Source organism: Diabrotica virgifera, chromosome 3 (assembly GCF_917563875.1).
Source record: "Diabrotica virgifera virgifera chromosome 3, PGI_DIABVI_V3a".
NCBI lineage: Eukaryota > Metazoa > Arthropoda > Insecta > Coleoptera > Chrysomelidae > Diabrotica > Diabrotica virgifera.
In genome coordinates, this window is record NC_065445.1 from 243,178,146 (window position 1) to 243,192,910 (window position 14,765).

The window sequence follows — 14,765 nt, forward strand, 5'->3', positions numbered from 1 at the left end:
TATAAAAAAAATACATACTATGCTACGGGTTAGTTGCATAGGTTAGTTGGTCCGATATGAAAAAGAAGAAGAGGTTATATACCATATGATAAATTTGACATATTACTATTTAAGAGTGAATTCTTTATCTGTATTGTTTTTATTTTTATGAAGTAGTAATTTATTTTCTAGTTTATTAAAAGTTTAGCGTATTGATCTTGTGATTTAAGACTAAAGAATTATATTTTGAAAATGATTTTGGTATGTATATAATATAACATGGCAGATTATCATTTAAAATAATCTTATTTCAGTATTGAATGAGTTCATCCAAAAACAGAAAGATGTTTGAAAGTCCCGATACTTTGGAAGAACTTTGCTTAGAGGCATTCTGTGAAAATATTTTGACTTACATAGAGCGTGCAGAATGGGTGAAAGACGAGGAGAGTGATCATTGGGGTGAAGTTACAGTGTACAAATTTAAAGATCCTGAGATCTTCCTTATTAGAGAAGTATCTGAAAAATTGCTCAAAAAGTTCGTGGAGAAAAGACTGCTATGTGATTCACTTTTACAAATTTTCACCCAATTGAATACAAAATTAAAAACCATTAGGTTAAAGAGATCCAAGATAACCAAGACTGGCTTAAAAATACTGAAAGAACATAAAATTGTTCAATTAGAGTGTGTAGATATGCCAAAAATTGGAATTGGTGATATTTTAGGTAAATAGACATAACTAGACTTAGGCAAATATGCAAGCATAAAAAATGCAAAAATGTAAAATTTTGCATAATTTTATAAAAGTGTACATAAAGTGCATATAATTTGAAATTTCGGTTGTATATAAACCTATTTTTTATATTCTTGTAACAAAAAGCCTGGAAATCTCAATATTTAATTTTGTTTTATAATCTCTTGGTATAGGTCAGGGCTTCCCAAACTGTGCATTGCGACGCTCTGGGGTGTCGCGTGTCAGAGCGGACTTTTTTTACAGAAAATATATTAATTACAATACTCATATCCTGCAATTGGCAGATAAAATTACTGGGCTTCAGAAGAAGTTGCTCTTATGGAAGAGAAAATTAAGGGATCAAGAAATTGACTGTTTCCCTGCTTTACAAGGTATTTATTCTACACGAAAAATCGATAGAAAGCCTCGATCCCTCTTTAAAAAATATGTTTACACAACACATGTTGTCATTGAGCGAACACTTTGAGAAATATTTTCCCGAAGATCTGGAGTAATATGACTGGGTCACAAACCCTTTCCAGTTATCCACATCATCGACACTTTCAACAGAGGAAGAAGAACTGACTTCAACTGACAGAATCGTCCTGTGATTCCAGCCTAAAGCTTCAATACGACAAGGACAAACTGTTTGAATTTTGGAGCTCAGTTTCTCATGAATATCCTGTCATCAGCATTGCAACATTAAACGTTTTACAGTAAAACCTCGATTATCCATCAGGGCACCGGACCAAGGGTATGGCAGATAATCGAAAAGACGGTTAACAGAACATTAAAAAAAAAATAAAAATTCATGGTACAACTCTCAAATTTCATTTGTATGTTTTGTTTGACAATATAAGAGGGATTTGTGTTCGTACAATCGAATCAATTTAAAATATTCTGAAATCTTTGTTTGTTTTACTGTTGCTTCACATTTTGCGACGGCTGAATTTCTTAATCGGCATAAGATCATGCAATCTACTTTATTGGCTTCTTGTTGAGAATACCACTCGATGAATGCAGTGCAGCTTCTCTAGATTATTTACGCAAACCTTTGTCAGTTAAAATAGGTTCATCAACATATCTACAGTCAAATTCCAAGTCTGTGTCAGCTTCTGAATCTCTTTGGTCTGCCTTTGTTGTCATTTCAACGATTTCTTTATCTGTCATCAATGGATAGCCGTTTGTGTCCTCATCACAAATCAAATTAACTTTTTTTTTTATTTTTTTACATTAAAATTTTTGCTTATGTAGTAAATACAACGTCTGTATGTGCCCTGATGGTTAACAGAGGTGACAGTTAATGGAGAGGTGACAGTACTTGTGCGAAACGGACTTTTCTGCAGTGACAGTAATTAAAAACAAGTACAGGTCAAACATAAACTTAGAAATAGAAATGAGAGTGACCATTTTAAAATTGGAGCCCCGGTTTCATAAGCTGTGGTCAAAAAAGCAAGCACATCCCTCACATTAAAAATAAAAATATAAATGTTCAAATAGTTTTTTTTTTGTTATAACCTGTTACTAGGCTAGTACTTACTAAAATTGTTAAGTTTTATTGGGGGGTTGGGTTGAGGGGCATCGCAAAAAAATAACAAAGTCTCAAGGGAGTCTCAGTACGAATAAGTTTGGGAAGCCCTGGTATAGGTTATTCCACAAGTAGATATTCAACTGTTTTGGATTATCGTGACAACAAATATTTTAGTGTGCAACATAAGAAGTACGAAAGTAAATGGCTCTAGTAATTATTTCAATAAACAACAATGTAATTTGCAATTTACTTTAGTTCTTCATATTTTGCACAGTAAAATATTCATTGTCGAGATAATTCAACACAGTCTTATATTCGTGGAATATGGTTTATTCAAATTTTTGGTATCGGAATGTACCTAGTACCTATCTAATAAAAGATAGCGGCATATAGTTTTGTCACTTTTTTCCTTAAATATACGGGTTCCAACATCTGCAGTTTATACAGTAGGTAAAAAATTTTATTTTCAAGATCAATTTGGCTATTGTAAAATTAAAGTCCTGAACAGGGGCCTTTGTAATTTGTGAATAATTATTGTGCTTTGAAAATGCCAAAAATAAACTGTGTTTCAACTTGGATAAAACCTTCTTTCAAAGACCTATTATTTATTTATTGACGGGTACTACCCAATTAAATATATACATAAAATATTACAATAATTATTATCTAATAGTGATACATTAAACATAAATATAGTGAATATGACAAAAATTGGCGATGCAGCGATATAGAAAAAACAAATATTAAATAAGATAAAGCACATATCAATATAAATCACCTAAATTACAAACATTTTTTACACATTGTCTACAATTGTGTTCAGAAGCGCACAGCAGCAAATCGAAGTCTATTCTATTTCCATTCAGAATGATTCTACTCAATGGAGAATGCCTACCAAAGTGGCAGCAATAAAATTGAATTGCAAAATTTTGAGATGATCTAGTGACTCTACAGGGAACATTAAAATCAATTAGAGACAGTAGATCATTGCAATTTATTTTAGAATTAAGTAGGCGTTGTAAGTCATCTTCATTTTCAGCTATTAAGATTGCATCAACCATTAAAGTATAAACCTATCAGGTGTGTCGTGAGATTTACGAATGCGATATTTTTATTTATATTTTTTTACTTGTTATAATATACCAATCATGCATATTGTTCTTGTTATGTTCTTACGAAATAAAAAATAATATACTTAATATATTCATCTGTACTTACCTACCACTAGCAAAAATTTGTACATATAAGGGTGTCGCGAATCTGTAAGGAGTACGTTAGTGCGTCGGTGAGTAAAAAAGGTTGAGAACCGCTGGTCTAGTGGTTACAACACTAAACTTCCAACACCAAGCCATCCCAATATTTTTTTTCAATCTAATTTTTTTGTGCCCTTCGAATGTACACTAGAATGCCAGGACTGGCTTACATAATATTGGTAGCGTCACAGTATATTTCAGATATCTTTGCGGAAATATTGGCTTAAGTTGAACTGATTTTAATAACAACAACTTTAACCCTTAACTACAGATATCCCAATATTACCACGTAACTACAGATCTAAGGTATTTTTTACCGGTCATTATAAAATAGAGTCAAAATATAAAGTTAATAATAAAAAACGAAAAAATAGGCATTATGTGTTTTTCTGGAGTCTCTAGATATGGTAAAATGGTAAAATGAGTGATTTTAATAATATAATACAAGATTTTTAAAGAATAATCTGTTAACGAGAATTTTGGTGGCATTTTTGGTCTATAGAAACAAACGGCCATAAATGCTATGGACAAAAATTTAGACTTTTTTTAACAAATAAACGTAACATATAATGACAAAGGAAACTTAAAAAATCATTTACGAAAATTTGTACATGCATGAGAAAAAATCTGCAAGGGGAAAAATTATCACAGAATTAAATGGCAATTCCATTTTTGCTGAAGGTTCAGGATGACTTCCACAGTCCATTTCTTTACTTTTTTCCTAAAAACACAAAAAAATAATATAAACATTTTAGATTTACAAACATAGTAGGTACTTATATAAAAATACTTACTTAAAACAGACATCCAGTAATTTTTACCGGTTAAGATTTTTGATGTGTGCTAGAAAAGAAAATATTGACAATACACACTATGTACACGCTTTGACTAGCATTGTTATACAAACTACCCGAGAGGTACAGAGACACATGAACTTGTAAGTGATGAGGTTACCATGAAATCCACATTTTGGGAATGCCCGCCGCCGGTAAAGAATACCGGATCCCTGTAGTTAAGGGTTAATAAAAAACACAACTGATTATATTTAAAACTTTGCAGATTGTTTGAATGAGTGGTCAGTAGAAAACATGTCCAGTGTAAATTTTGCAAAATGTAGCTTTATTGACGATATATCTAGATATAATTTTATGGTAAGAATATTACATTTAGTCAATCTAACGAGACTTAATTTGGCCTACACCGAACTAAATCAAAAGGTATTCGAGTATATATGTGAAGATTTAAAACATTTACAAAACTTGGATATCTCTGGAACCCAAGTAACTGATCTCAGGCCTTTGACGCAACGCTCGGCCAAACTACAGAGCTTGTCTATATGTGTAAGTATGTTTTTCAATATATTTTTAGTCCATTTACTCACGGTTTTTGCTCAGGATTTTAAAGAACCGTTTGAATTGACATGAAATTTGGTATACATGTTATAGTCTAAGAGCTAGAGGCGAAAAATCATCGTCATAAGTAATATGGAGTTTGGCATGTGAAATGTGTCTATTGTATGTTGATAATTATGACCCCTTTCAGGCTGACACCTCAGTGGATACAGGGAGTAGCAATAAGGGATGAAAGGGGAAAGTTAACGCAGTCATTAAAGGTTTTCACCTCCTATTTTGTTAAACCTCCATCGATTTACATGAAAATTGGCGAGTAGTTAGAGCATACCTCAAGAAATAAAACTGATATGGTGCCAACGTGCGCTTTTACCCTGGGGGTGGATGCCACCCCTTCTCAGAGGTGAAAACTATTTTATTAAAAATAACCCCACTAATCGATAGAGGGACAAATTTTAAGCAAAATTTACTTACTTAAGCCGTCCTCTTGTACCTTACGGTGTCGAGGTAAGTGGAGAAATCAGACGTCTCCATGCCTTTCGGTCAGTAGCTAGTCGTTCTGCTTCTCTCCACCCAATATTCCTTTTTACGCAAGCCTTTCCAATATCTGCGTTCCACGTTCTTGCTGGCCTGCCTCTTCTTCGTTTGTTGTCGGATGCCGCTTTCCATACCCTCTTTACAGTTCTACCTTCACCCATTCTCGTCATATGTCCGAACCACGATAACTGTTTCGTTTCAAGTCTGTCTAAGGTCCTTCCAATACCGCACCTTTCACGTATGTCTTCATTTCTTATACGATCACGTCTGGTCACTCCGGATACCGCACGTAAATATCGCATTTCGCATGCTTGAATTTTACTACGGATGTTGTTATTCATTGTCCACGTTTCACTACAGTAGAGTAGCACCGGCTCGTATACAGTTTGGAAAACTTTCATTTTTGTTTTCAGGCTTACTTCTTTCTTCCTAATAAAACTTTTATTTAGCGCATAGTACAATTTTGTTGCACTCATTACCCTGCTGTTTATTTCTGGTTCTATATTTCCTTGTCCATTCATTGTTGATCCTAAATACTTGAAGTCCTCTACTTGTGTAATGGTCTCATTATTCAGCTTTACATTTATATTTTCTTGAGTTTTCGATATTACTAAAGCTTCTGTTTTTTCAATATGTATTTTCATCCCAAATTTTTTAAAGGCTTCATTCCAAACATTTACATTCACTTGCAAGTCTTTTTCTGATTTTGCCACAATTACCAGGTCATCGGCATATATCAACTCTGACACGTGAACTTGTTGAAGTTTATACACCCCTACCCTAGTTCTTTTTATCTTACCCCTGCATTCTTTTGCAATTTCGTCCATTAGAGTGATGAATAACAAAGGACTCAGAACACCACCTTGTCTTACACCTGTCCTTGTGTAGAATTCTAGAGATGAGCGATTTTTCGTTCTTACATTATTACGTGTACATTTATATATACTCTTTATTGCTTGGATTAACTTCGGTTTCACATTTCTACGGTTTAATATTTCCCACATCTTGTTACGTGGCGCCCGATCAAATGCTTTTTCCAAGTCCACAAAACATAGAAACAACTTACTGTTATGTTGTAGGGCTTTTTCTGTTAACTGTCTCACCGTGAATATGAGATCGGTTGTACCTCGCCCTGGCCTAAAGCCGCATTGGCTGTCATCCAGTGTGGCCTCGATATTTTCTCGCAGCTTTTTTTCTAGTATTATTTCGTAGATTTTACTAGCAACTACCAACAATGATATTCCCCTATAGTTAGAACACTTATGTTTATCACCTTTTTTGTGTAATGGTAGAATAGTGGCAAGAGTCCAGTCTCTAGGTATGCATCCGGTATGCCAGCAGCTCCTTATGATTTTCCATAGTAACTGTAATCATTCTCCTTCCATATATTTAATTAGCTCAGCCTTAATATTATCGTGTCCTGCAGCCTTGCCATTTTTTAATTTTAAAATTGCTTCCCTATATTCTTCGTATGTTATGTCATCATTATCTTGTTCTCGCCATCTTTCGGTAATCTCTTCATTTTTTAATAATATGTTACCATCTTTGTCCTCTAAACCTGTTACTCCGTTTGATTTCTTTTGTCTTAGGTTTTTTAGGGTCCTATAGAGCAACTTCGCGTTACCCTTACTATCACTTTCCATTTTATTTCCAAATTCTTCCCATTGACGATTCTTAGCTTCTTTAATTTTATTTTTAACCATTATTCTCTGTTCCTTATATTCTTGATAATTTCCTTCACTTTTATTACTTATATACTTTTTCCACAATTTTTTCTTCTTCTAAACTTCCAATTTTATGTCATTATTCCACCAAGCTGTACCTTTCAGATATCTTCCTTTCGTTACACCACATACTTTACTCCCAGTTGCATACACCACCTCCTTAAAAATATTCCATAATATTTCTATATCCTCCTCATTTTTCCAATTTGTTTTTCGTATTTCTTCATTTAATTTACGACAGTATTCTTTTCTAATATTTTCAGACTGACAGGCTGACACCTCAGTGGATACAGGGAGTAGCAATAAGGGATGAAAGGAGAAAGTTAACGCAGTCATTAAAGGTTTTCACCTCCTATTTTGTTAAACCTCCATCGATTTACATGAAAATTGGCGAGTAGTTAGAGCATACCTCAAGAAATAAAACTGATATGGTGCCAACGTGCGCTTTTACCCTGGGGGTGGATGCCACCCCTTCTCAGAGGTGAAAACTATTTTATTAAAAATAACCCCACTAATCGATAGAGGGACAAATTTTAAGCAAAATTGATTACCTCTAATTATTAAAATAAATCAATACTTTTTGAATTATTAAAGATCAAAGATTTGAATTTTTCGTGAAATAAATGCATGATGTAAAGCGGTTTTTCGTGAATAATTCAAAAACTGTAAGTTTTATCAAAATAGTTATGAATACCAAAATTGAAGATAATAGAAAAAGAGATTTCTTATTCGAAAAACCTTTGAGAATTAATAAAAAGTGAGTTATAGGTGATGGAATGTATATTTTTTTTCGGTTAGTACCCAAATCTATGTATTCAAGCTCAAATAACGGGAAAACGGTGCATTTTATAAAATATATTTATTGAACACTTGTCAAAGTACTTAGAAATATGTATCAAATGAGCTCCCGGAAAAGTTGATACCATTCAACATTATGCCTACACATTTTTCAAAGTTTAGGCTCCAAAAATTTGGAGCTTAATTATTATATTATTTATATGTATGTTTTTAAAATTGTTTTAAGACATTTATATAAAATATAGCAAAAATGTATTTGAATATTATGTCAAATGTGCCCATTATTGGACACCCTCAGTTTCTGTACATATTCAGTTTATACAGGGGCGGTTCTAGACCAAAACAAGTGGGGGGCAAGGGAACACAACCGGTGAATAAACAAAATAACGTGCCTTTTTAACGAAAATTATAGTACAAAAGTACTGTAAAAACTGAAGGGGGCAGCTGCCCCCTGCCCCTGGCTAGAACCGCCACTAAGTTTATATCGATAGAAAAAATTCAATTAAATATCGAAATAATATAAAAATAATATTTTAGTAACATACATTTAATTAATAATAATATGTTCTTTTTATCATTCGTAACTTCACGCATGTGCTCTTAAATTGTCGCTATTGTATAGGTACTTGCTACTGTCATTTCGGAGTCGGCGTTTGTATTGAATATATCCATCTCCATTTGAGCTATATCAACATCTTTTACGAGCACGATACATTACAAGTATTTGGTTGAACGCCTATAATGAAAATCCAACAGATCTGGTTATTGACAAAATGGTTGGGAACTTGCTGAAGATAACACATATAAATTCAAATGGTTTGAAGGGCCTCAAATGCCAGAGATTGTTAGAGATATTATTTTTGAGAATGAAACAGACGATGAGATGGATGATGAGCAAGCTGATGATGACATTCATAATAGCGAAAGTGATGAAAATAATTATGATAGCGATTTTAGTGAATGTGGCAGCGAAAGTGAAAAATAAATAGTATTTTCAACGAAAATTTTGATTTCGTTTATAAATTCGCAAAGTCTGTTCGTTCGTTCCTGCGTTGCCAACCCTGCAATATCTGGAGCTTATGTACCGATGTCAATGTAGTTTTGTCTCCTGAATCCAAATCTGAAAACGGCATTTCGATATCTCAAACCATCTTCGAGATAACCGACCTAAAAGACAAGTTGCATCTCGGGACAGCAATTTATGATTTTTTTAGCAATTTTAGATAGCGAGATAATTCTACAATGGAGACACTGTACGTAAAAATGTTAATGAAAATTTCATATTATTTCAAAAATATATTACTTCATATAAACTGTAAAAGAATTGAAATATGAAATAAAGAAATATTACTTATTAATTTTAATGTAAGTAATGTTAAATGGCAGGTTACAAATTTTTGGTGCTGTCTACCCAATGATTTATGTATTATGTATATTATATTGTATAATATACAGTGTGTCTACTTAAGTTGGACACATATATTACGGGACACTTTTTTATTTTTAATTTTACGAAATAAAGTTATAATTCATAAAAAGTTCTGCATCGTCTAAAACCTACGATTCAATCATCAGATAGAAGTTTTATCTATATTATAGGAGGTATTTTAAAAAATATGAATTTCGCTCAAGATTAAAGTACCTTTTTTCACACTGTTGTAAATTATTGTTACTACGAAAAATTGTTTGAAATTAAAAACTGTGTTCTAATATATGCAATAGTTGTTTTTATTATAATTAAATAATTAGTAATTATTATAATAATGTAACTATTATCTACATTCTTCTAATAAAAAGAAAATATTTAATTTTTTTCCCAAATTAGAGATACCTACCAATCATCATTTTCATTTATAACTCTTTTATTATTAATTTTACGAACAAAAATTATTCTTCATAAAAAGATCTGCACGGTCTAAAATCCAAGATGCAATCATAAACATAAGATTATATAAAATTGTATCGATTTTAGTCGATGTGTAAAAAATATGAATTTCGCTCAAGAAATTCGCTCAGTAAAGTGCCTTTATAGCTCACAATATTTAAATAGTAGGATATAATTGCACATTAAACATAATTTTTAATTCAAAACAACTTTTCATAATAGCAATTTTCCATATTAGGAATTTAAATACATAAGAAACAAAGTTTTCGTTATAATAAAGCTCGCATTTTTAACTTGTTAGATTTAAATTGTAATAAAACGAACTTGATAATAAATTATAATCCTAACTTCATTCCCGAAATTCCTTTAAAAATTATTCTGTTAACAAATTTCAAAATAAATATATAAATAGCGTATGTTTTAATTTTCACTTTTTCCTAAAAACTCGAAAGGGTTCTCTTATTTTCATCATCACTTGCGTAGCTTTGATGTTATAAACTTCATCTGGAGCTCACTTGATAGGTATTCTTGAGTACTTTGACAAGTGTTCAGTAAATATATTTTATAAAATGCACCGTTTTCCCGTTATTTGAGCTTGAATACTTAGATTTGGGTACTAGCCGAAAAACATATACATTTCATCACCTATAACTCATTTTTTATTAATTCTAAAAGGTTTTTCGAATAATAAATCTCTTTTATTTTTTATTATCTTCAATTTTGGTAATCATAACTATTTTGATAAAATTTACAGTTTTTGAATTATTCACGAAAAACCGCTTTACATCATGCATTTATTTCACGAAAAATTCAAATCTTTGATCTTTAATAACTCAAAAAGTATTGAATTATTTTAATAATTAGAAGTAACAAATTTTGCTTAAAATTTGTCCCTCTATCGATTAGTGGGGTTATTTTTAATAAAATAGTTTTCATCCCCGAGAAGGGATGGCATCCACCCCCAGGGTAAAAGCGCACGTTGGCACCATATCAGTTTTGTTTCTTGAGTTATGCTCTAACTACTCACCAATTTTCATGCAAATCGATGGAGGTTTAACAAAATAGAAGGTGAAAACATTTAATGACTGCACCAACTTTCCCCTTTCATCCCTTATTGCTACTTCCTGTATCCACTTAGGTGTCAGCCTGAAAGGGGTCATAGTTATCAATATACAATAGACACATTTCACATGCCAAACTCCATATTACTTATGACGATGATTTCTCGCCTCTAGCTCTCCGTCTATTACGGTTGATGGTTGATGTGATAAATCTGGTCTGTATTAATAATTACCGGTAAATATTAATAATAACCGTAGCAGCTGGTCAATGTGATTAATAATGCCTTTATAATTAGATTTACCGGTTATTATTAATACTTCCCTAACAATTCTGGTTAATGTAATAAAAACGCATTTTGCGCTTCACTATTGTTTATTTATTAAATTTGATAATGAAGTTAAACACTTAAACAGAATTTATCAATAAAAAAATCTCAACTAGACACTAAGTAAAAACAAACTCGTACACACGCATTAGGCTTTTAAGTTACTAGACTATAATTACTTGTTTTTATAGGAAACGCTGTTGTGGCACTTAGAATTACAAAAAACGCTTAATTTTTTGCGCTTGCAGCATTTTTAATTACATTGCCACTACAAGTGCAGTGGCGGAACTCTTGACTGCCTAAATTCGAATCTTTACGAACGCATTCACTGAGACTAATTTCAGTATCAGGGGCTTCTTTATTGACTGAAATACGTGTTTCCTTGCAGGTGGTAAATTCGTTTCTTGCATGAAGTTGGTTTAAAATACCATGCTTATTGCCTAGCTTGTATAGCTTTTCATCTATAACAGAAATAATAATTGCAATAATGTTTCGGCTATCGTCTTTAGCTCTATCAACTTCTGGAATTCGCACTTAGTGGAGTCACTGAAGGTTTTCACCTCCGATTTCGTTGAACCTTCATCGATTTTCATGAAAATTGGTGAGTAGTTTAAAGATACTTCAAGGAACAAAGGTGACATGATGCTAACTTGCGTTTTTACGCTGGGGGTGGATGCCACCCCTTCTCGGGGGTGAAATTTTTTTTATTAAAAATAATACCAGACATCGATAGAGGGGCAAATTCTAAGCAAAAATTGTTATATAAAGTTATTAACATAAAACACTACTTTTTGAGTTTTAAATATCAAAGATTTTATTTCTTCTTAAAAAATGCATGTTTTAAAGCTGTTTTTCACGTATTACTCAAAAACTATAACCTTTTTTACAAAGCTATTATTACCAAAATTAAAGATAATAAAAAATTTAATACACTCCCCACTTAAAGAACTAAACTAATGTTATTTCAAAGTGAGTTATGGGTAATTGAATGTATTTTTTTTTTCGACGAGTACTCAAATCTAAGTAATTCAAGCTTACATAACGGGAAAACGATGCATTTTATATAATATACTTTTTAAGCACTTGTCAAAGTACTTCGGAATACCTATCAAATGAGCTCCAGTAAAAGTTACTAGCATCAAAATTAAGAAAGTTATGATGAAAATAAGAGAACCCTTTCGATTTTTTTAGGAAAAAGTGAAAAATAAAACATACGCCATTTCCACAAAAATTAAAATTTGTAGTAATCCTCACAAGAATTTCTTTAGGTTAACATAGTTAATGATTTCAACACTTTTGATCGGTTTAGAATGCATATTTTTGAAGAAAAAGATGTAATTTAAAAAAATCAGAATTTTTAAAATTATCGTACTTTTCATTTTCTTTTGATAATAACTCCCAAAAATTCGCAATGTACGTAAAAAATCATATATAACTAAATTTTAGTTTTTTGTGTTCCAAATACTTTATCTATTTTACTATTTCCGTAGAGTAAAAAATAACTGAGATAGAAACGTTTAATATTTCAATTTTGCTGCGAGAACCGTGTAACCGAGGCCATTTAACCTTTTATTTTAAAAAAAGTAAGAGGTTTAAAAGACTAATTTTGACGTTTTTTAATAGCTCTTGGAATCAACCTTTAACTAGTTTTTAGGTGAACCTTATATCTTAAAAATTAACAGAGTTATTTACAAAAAAACAATAACATCTTTTGGAAAAATTTTTGAAAGTTACATTTTGTAACATTTTTGGTGCATAAATTTTAATGTTATCAACTTGTTCGAGGGCTTATTTGATAGATAGTTCTATGAACTTTGACAAATGTTTAATAAGTTTATGTTATCAAATGCACCATTTTCCCGGTATTTAAGCTTGAATACTTAGATTTGGGTACTCGACGAAAGAAATATACATTCAATTACCTATAACTACGGTGACCATATATTTTTAAAGAAAAAAAAGTACAAAAAACAAAAATGTATTAAAAACGCAAAATGTAGGTATCTTGTTATTGGACAAATATAACTTTTTGGCATTAAAAATAAATAAACTATGTAGCTAAACATAAAAAATTATATCAATTAAACTAAACATAACACATTACATTAACTTTGAAAAAGTTACAAGCCTGTAATTAACAGTTTTTAGATGAGGGACCTGAAATAGCCTCATCTTCTTCAGGTTTTTTGCATCATTCATATTTTTCTGAACTTAAAATTAATTTAAGAAGGTCCGGCTTCGACTGAAGTAAATGAAACATTTCATACAAGTCTCATCAAAATTTGCGTACACCAGCATCGCTGCCTTGAGAGTGGATATGGACATTTGTGACTTTTCCGACGACCAATAATGATTATTTATTACAGAAAATAAACGCTCGATAGCCGCACTAGTACCCGGAAGACAAAAAATAAATTCGCATAATATTTTTAAGTTTTTCAGTTTGAATTGATCTACACACTTAAAAACTTAAAGCCATCGATCCTGACTATTTTTTTCTTCTCTGCTCCACTCAGCAATTTTTTTACTTGTAGCCACGTCTTTCAAACTTCCCAGTTCGTCAAAGAGTTGATCTTCGTTTAACATGGTTGCCTTGATATACAATTTAAAAGCTTCGAGAGAATAACAAACATCGTTCCATGTTATTTCACTTCTTATGCGAGCTCCACACTCTCGCCGAAGTCGATCGAGGTTCAACAAGTACGAGAGTGTAGACGGACACCTTGTGTAACTTTGCCTCACTTCGTTCTACTTCCATTCTCTGTCGGTCTGGTCAAAGGGATCTTTGTCGGTATCGCACCGCTCTTTGTCAGTATCGCACTTCCTCGCGAAGTAGAACAAGTGTGTAGAGAGGGTACTTCGGACTTCGGTCAACTTTGGCGAAGTAACTTCGCCTAGAGTGTGGAGCCCGCTTTAGATCTATGCTTTTGAATAGTTTAAATTCATGAAAATTTGTACTCCAGTTTTCTAAGTAGGTTACACATTTTGTGTAAAAATGTTTCACTTGTGCAGTGAAGTTTTGTGTACGACCACCACACCATAAGCCTGACGTCTCACACACTCAAAATGTTTTTAAAGATCATTCATAAACGCATTTGCCAAACACTTGATACGGATATTGAAGGAGCCCACTTTGGATTTACACTACTAATCCAGAGATGCTTGGATGTAAACCAGGATATGTACGTCTGTTTCATAGATTACAACAAGCCTTTTGATAAAGTCCGCCACAAAGAGCTAATGGACGTCCTCAAAGCAAAACAATTAAAATACAATGACCTTTGAATTATAACAAATCTATATTATAAACAGCAGGCACACATACGCATTAACGAACACACATCAGAAGAGTTCGAAATTAAAAGAGGCATGCGACAGGGGTGTGTATTGTCACTACTACTATTAAATGCATACTCTGAAGAAATTATGAAAAAAGTTCTTGAGGGATAAACAGCAGGAATAAAGGTACCTAAATGGAACGCCAATTAACAACATTAGATATGCGGACGACACTATCATAATAGCGGACAACCTCCAAGACCTCCAAAATCTAATGAACAAGATAGTTGAGTATAAAGAACAATATGGATT

The 14,765-nt window shown here is 32.2% G+C and overlaps 1 protein-coding gene across 3 annotated transcripts in view; it reads left to right on the plus strand.

Moving 5' to 3' along the window:
- The window catches only part of LOC114328259 (protein zyg-11 homolog B), a 62,600-nt gene that overhangs the window by 6,870 nt on the left and 40,965 nt on the right, over positions 1-14,765 (plus strand). The window contains exons 1-3 of one of the 3 annotated variants that reach the window (XM_028277059.2): positions 83-240; positions 294-702; positions 4,554-4,834. In XM_028277059.2, the coding sequence (XP_028132860.1) occupies positions 300-702; positions 4,554-4,834 (684 nt within the window). In that variant the 5' untranslated portion in view covers positions 83-240; positions 294-299. Of the gene's footprint in view, positions 1-82; positions 241-293; positions 703-4,553; positions 4,835-14,765 lie in introns of those variants that run through there. The other 2 variants (XM_050646003.1, XM_050646002.1) reach the window with 2 other exon arrangements.